Genomic DNA, 4,680 nt, shown 5'->3' on the forward strand with positions numbered 1-4,680 from the left:
CTCTCCATATTTGGGCGCCAATCGTGGATTCATCCTTATCGAAAACAATACCCTTGCAGTTACTAAACTTTAGGAGAGATTATATCAAAATCTTCCAACTTTCAATTTCAAATTTAACCAAATATCCAAACAAAGTGGAGAGATATAGTGTGTATGTGTGTGTGTGTGAGGGAGATCATAATAATCATAATAGTAATAATTAAAGAAAAACCAATAATGGCACAAGCACAAGAGCAACCCCAAGAAAAGTTTCAAATGAAAGATGCCATGGTTGCAGCAGCTTCAGCAAAAACAAGCGGTGGCAGCAATGGTGTGACGTTCAAATTCAATGCACATGCACCGGAATTTGTGCCCAGTTCTCACACCCAAATCCCCATTTCGGGTTACTATTACCCTTGTTTCCATTATCTCGGTGGTGGTGGTGGTGGGGGCATTGGCGCTGGTGTTGGCTCCGATTGGTTCTTCGTTGGTGAACAAGAACCTGCTGCTGCTTATATGTTCTCTAATCATAATCTCTCCTTCCCTAATTTTTCTTACAAGAATGTTCTCAACGATGATCTCCGCCAGAAGATTATCAAACAGGTAATCATCATTTTATATATATGTAGCAGTTCATTGATTTGCTTACTTCATTCAGATTTTTTTTTTTAAATTTTTTCTTGATTTGATGTTTAAGCATTCTCCAAATACAATGGAAAATTTTAAATTTTTGTGTTCAACATTGAGTAATATAACTTTTAATAATAAACTGATTGACCCATATCCACCGATGCTTAGGTTGTCAAAATTTAACCATACCCTTGTTGCCAAGCGACATAGCTTTTAACAAGAAGTTGATCGACCCATGGTTACTGATTATGTTATACATGACTATGTATTTGACACAGATATTTTTTAGATTTTTCCATATAGTTAGGGGATCTTTCGAGGTTACCTTTCTTTATCCATGTGTTGGACAAATATGAGTACTTCTAAAAGAATGAAGAGTCCAAGCAACATAGGCCACAGATGCTTTTATCTTTACATATTGTGAGAATGATATGATCCTAATACTGTATGTATAAAACAGGTGGAGTACCAGTTCAGTGACATGAGTCTTATAGCAAATGAATCTTTCTCCAAGCAAATAAGTAAAGATCCTGAAGGTTATGGTAAGGAAACTTGAATGTTCTAGCTCTTCTTGTTCTTATGTTTTTTTAATCATAACTGTTTTTAAACACATAATGCATTGCCTTTTGCTTTAGTGCCCATATCTTTTATTGCTTCTACAAAGAAAATCAAGGCTCTCATTACAAACCACCAGCTATTGGCTCAAGCACTTAGGTCCTCTTCAAAGCTTGTAAGTTCTTTAGTTTTCCTATTAATGTTTTTGGAACTCCAAACTAAATTGAATCTGCAGCAGTATCTTCGGTTTTCTTTCATATGTATTAAACCAATATCTTTTTGTTATGTGCTTGAAAGGTTGTGAGCGACGACTGCAAGAAGGTTCGACGTAAGCACCCTTTCACCGAGAAAGACAGAGAGGAAGTGCAGGTAAGATAGTGTGGAATTTCTCAAGACATGTTTGTTTCCTTTTAGTGTTTTGGGTCACTTGTGTATGATGCAGCATTGTTTCTTATTCTTATGCAGTCCCGTACTATCGTTGTTGAGAATTTGCCTGACGATCACTCTCATCAGAACCTTGACAAGATTTTCGATGTTGTCGGAAGGTTGATCTTTTATTATTTCTTTTTCAGTTTTCTAGTGAGTTTATGTTTAGAATGGAATTTGTTTGCAGCACATTCTAATGGTGTTCTTGTACAGTGTGAAGAACATTCGAATATGTCATCCTCAGGAATCCAATTCTTCCCGCTCTAAGAGTGATTTCTTTATGTCTAACAAGGTACGAATGTCGGAATCAAAACTTGTTTTCTTATTTGATTCAAGAGATTACTAGACAACTTCGCTGATCATTCACATTTCTTTCTATTTTCATGAAGCTACATGCACTTGTGGAGTATGATTCGAAAGAGATTGCTGAGAAAGCGGTATGTTAATGTAGTAATGCTCTGCTATTGCTACAACTTGGTATGCTTCAATTTTTATGCTTTTGCAGTGCCATTCAAGGCTTACTTATTTGCCTCAGGTTGAGAAGTTAAATGACGAAAGGAATTGGAGAAAGGGGCTTCGAGTAAGGTTGCTGCTTAGACTCACAGTATGTCTAATCACATGTACATAATATTATATGCTTATGTTTAATCGAATCTGTTTACAACTTTTATACGAAATGAACATGCAGCCAAAGTCTGTTCTGAAAACTAGAAAATCAGATTTCGATGGCATATTAGACGATGACGATTCGATGCTCACTGATTACTATGAAGATTCCTCTCAGCCAACCCATGTTGAATCCATCGAGAACAATGTAAGCTTCGACTTTCATTAACACTCTAGCTATATATCAAGATAACTTAATGTTTGAACCATATTTCTATTCTGCTAAGGCTGAGGATAATACTGTGGGATCGAAAAGGGGATGGGCTAAAGGGCGTGGGAAAGGCCGAGGGCGTGTTCAAAATCACAGTGGACGCGGCTTGCTTGCTCTATCCCAACCTGGCAATGCAGTCCAATGTGAAGCACCTATGAAACAGATGGCTAAGGGTCCGAGAATGCCAGATGGAACCAGGGGTTTCACCATGGGACGAGGCAAGCCATTGGACTGATAGACGATACATTCATGTTTTTTCCCCCTGGTCGTCTCCGATCCATATTAACTAGAATGGCTGCCGCATTTCTTGAAAGTAGCATGAAATGATTTAGTAGCTATATGCATGGTCTAGCCTTTAATATGTTATCAATAAGTCAAGGTTGTATAGTTTTAGTACTGTTTTTTCCTAGCCTATTTTGTTAGCAATTTTCTCCTTGCACACCACCTTTTTTTTCATGATTATGTTATTATTTGGGATTCAGTCTTTTTGTTATAAATTTTGTCACCTATAAGAATAATGCAATTGAAAGGTTACATATGTTTATCCTTTTCTCTATTATAATTTCTTGTATAAGATTGCATAAAATTAAATTTTGTATAATTTAAGTGTAAATTTAAGATTTATTCTTAATTTAACTATGATCATTTTTTAGAGTGTAAATTCTTATCCATGCTCAAAAAATTGATTTGATCAAATAAACTCAAATACAACTTGATCTAATTTGATTATAAAATGTAGTGATATAAATAGTTAGGATTTGAATATGTGTGGATATTTGACTTGTATTTTGAGGATTCCGATATATTGTAAATTAAGATGATATTTAAATTCAGATATTATAATTACTATCCCTAGCAAATTTAAAGTGAATATTAGTTCTTGAATATCCAAAATGGCTTGAACTAGCAACGGCCCACCTAAAAATCCTAGACTCAAACTACTTGATCCCAAAACAACTCGAACACAAAATTGATTCAAACCCTTCTCCAAGTAGTGCAGATTTGAATATTTGCAAATATCTAACTTGCTTTTTAGGATTCAGATATTGTAGATTCAGATGATATTTAAATTCGGATTTTCTAATTACTATTCCTAGCAAATTCAAAGTGAATATTAGTTCTCGCACATCCAAAATGGCTTGAACTAATAATGACCCACTTAAAAATCCTTGACTCAAACCACATGAACCCAAAACAACTCGAACACAAAATTGATCCAAAACCTTCTTCAAGTAGTGCAAATTTGAATATTTGCAAATTTTTAACTTGCATTTTGAGGATTGGTTATTGGATGGTATTTAAATTTGAATATTCTAATTACTATTTCTAGCATATTTGAAGTGGATATTAGCCTTCGAATATCCAAAATAACTTGAATTTATAATATCCCACTTAAAAATTCAAGACTCAAGCCACTTGAACCTAAAACAACTTGAACACAAAATTGATCCAAACCCTTCTCCAAGTTTGCTTCTTACTTTTCCCCTTTGTTGTCTTGTCTTTTTATTTTGCTCAATATTTCATGATCAACTTGATCACCAGTTTTACCAGAGAAGCTAAAGGGTAGGCAGGGACCTTAGCCCCTTGTTCATATAAGGAGATTTCATCGGTAGCCTCTCTTAATTTTAAATCATTTACTTTAAGCCTTTTACTCATTTGAATAAATAGAAAATTTGTATTTTTTATCCCTCTTATAAATTGTATTATAATCTCCCTTTCAAAATAAAATTTTTAGCTTCGACCCCAAAAAATTTTAGAATTTTATCTGACCGCCTAAACAATTTCTAGCTTCATCCCTAAGGTATTACAATAGTTCATATGTTCCTATTTATTCAACATGATTGAATATGGTGTCTGGGCAAGGACGAATTCAAGGGTAGGTAGGGCTCTTGGGTTGGTATAATTTCACATTTAGTTTTTCTTAAAAATTAAAAGTTTAATTTAGTCCTTTTTAACTTTGGTCATATGAAAGTTTTTCCTTTTTGGCCTTTCTAAAATATTATTTATTCAATTTAGTCCATTATAATACAATTTTTTTTTGGATTTGATCCACACATTTTTTTTATTTTATCTTAACCTTTCAACATAAAATTTCTGACTTCATCCCTATATGCTCAACAATGATACGAGTATTGTGAATCCGTGCACTTCCATAATTGTTCTTGTTAATGTATAGAAAAACCAGCTATGAATCTGTAACCTCATGGTTGTCT

At 34.2% G+C, this 4,680-nt stretch overlaps 1 protein-coding gene across 1 annotated transcript; it reads left to right on the forward strand.

Moving 5' to 3' along the window:
• LOC107894967 (la-related protein 6C) lies at positions 1-3,011 on the forward strand. Its single transcript, XM_016820123.2, has 10 exons — positions 1-582; positions 1,070-1,151; positions 1,245-1,339; positions 1,462-1,533; positions 1,630-1,709; positions 1,804-1,882; positions 1,980-2,027; positions 2,126-2,194; positions 2,279-2,404; positions 2,484-3,011. The coding sequence occupies exons 1-10, from the start codon at positions 154-156 to the stop codon at positions 2,700-2,702; spliced, it is 1,299 nt and encodes a 432-aa protein (XP_016675612.1). The 5' UTR covers positions 1-153; the 3' UTR covers positions 2,703-3,011.
• Positions 3,012-4,680: the final 1,669 nt, after the last annotated feature.

This window comes from Gossypium hirsutum, chromosome A13 (assembly GCF_007990345.1).
Source record: "Gossypium hirsutum isolate 1008001.06 chromosome A13, Gossypium_hirsutum_v2.1, whole genome shotgun sequence".
Classification (NCBI taxonomy): domain Eukaryota; kingdom Viridiplantae; phylum Streptophyta; class Magnoliopsida; order Malvales; family Malvaceae; genus Gossypium; species Gossypium hirsutum.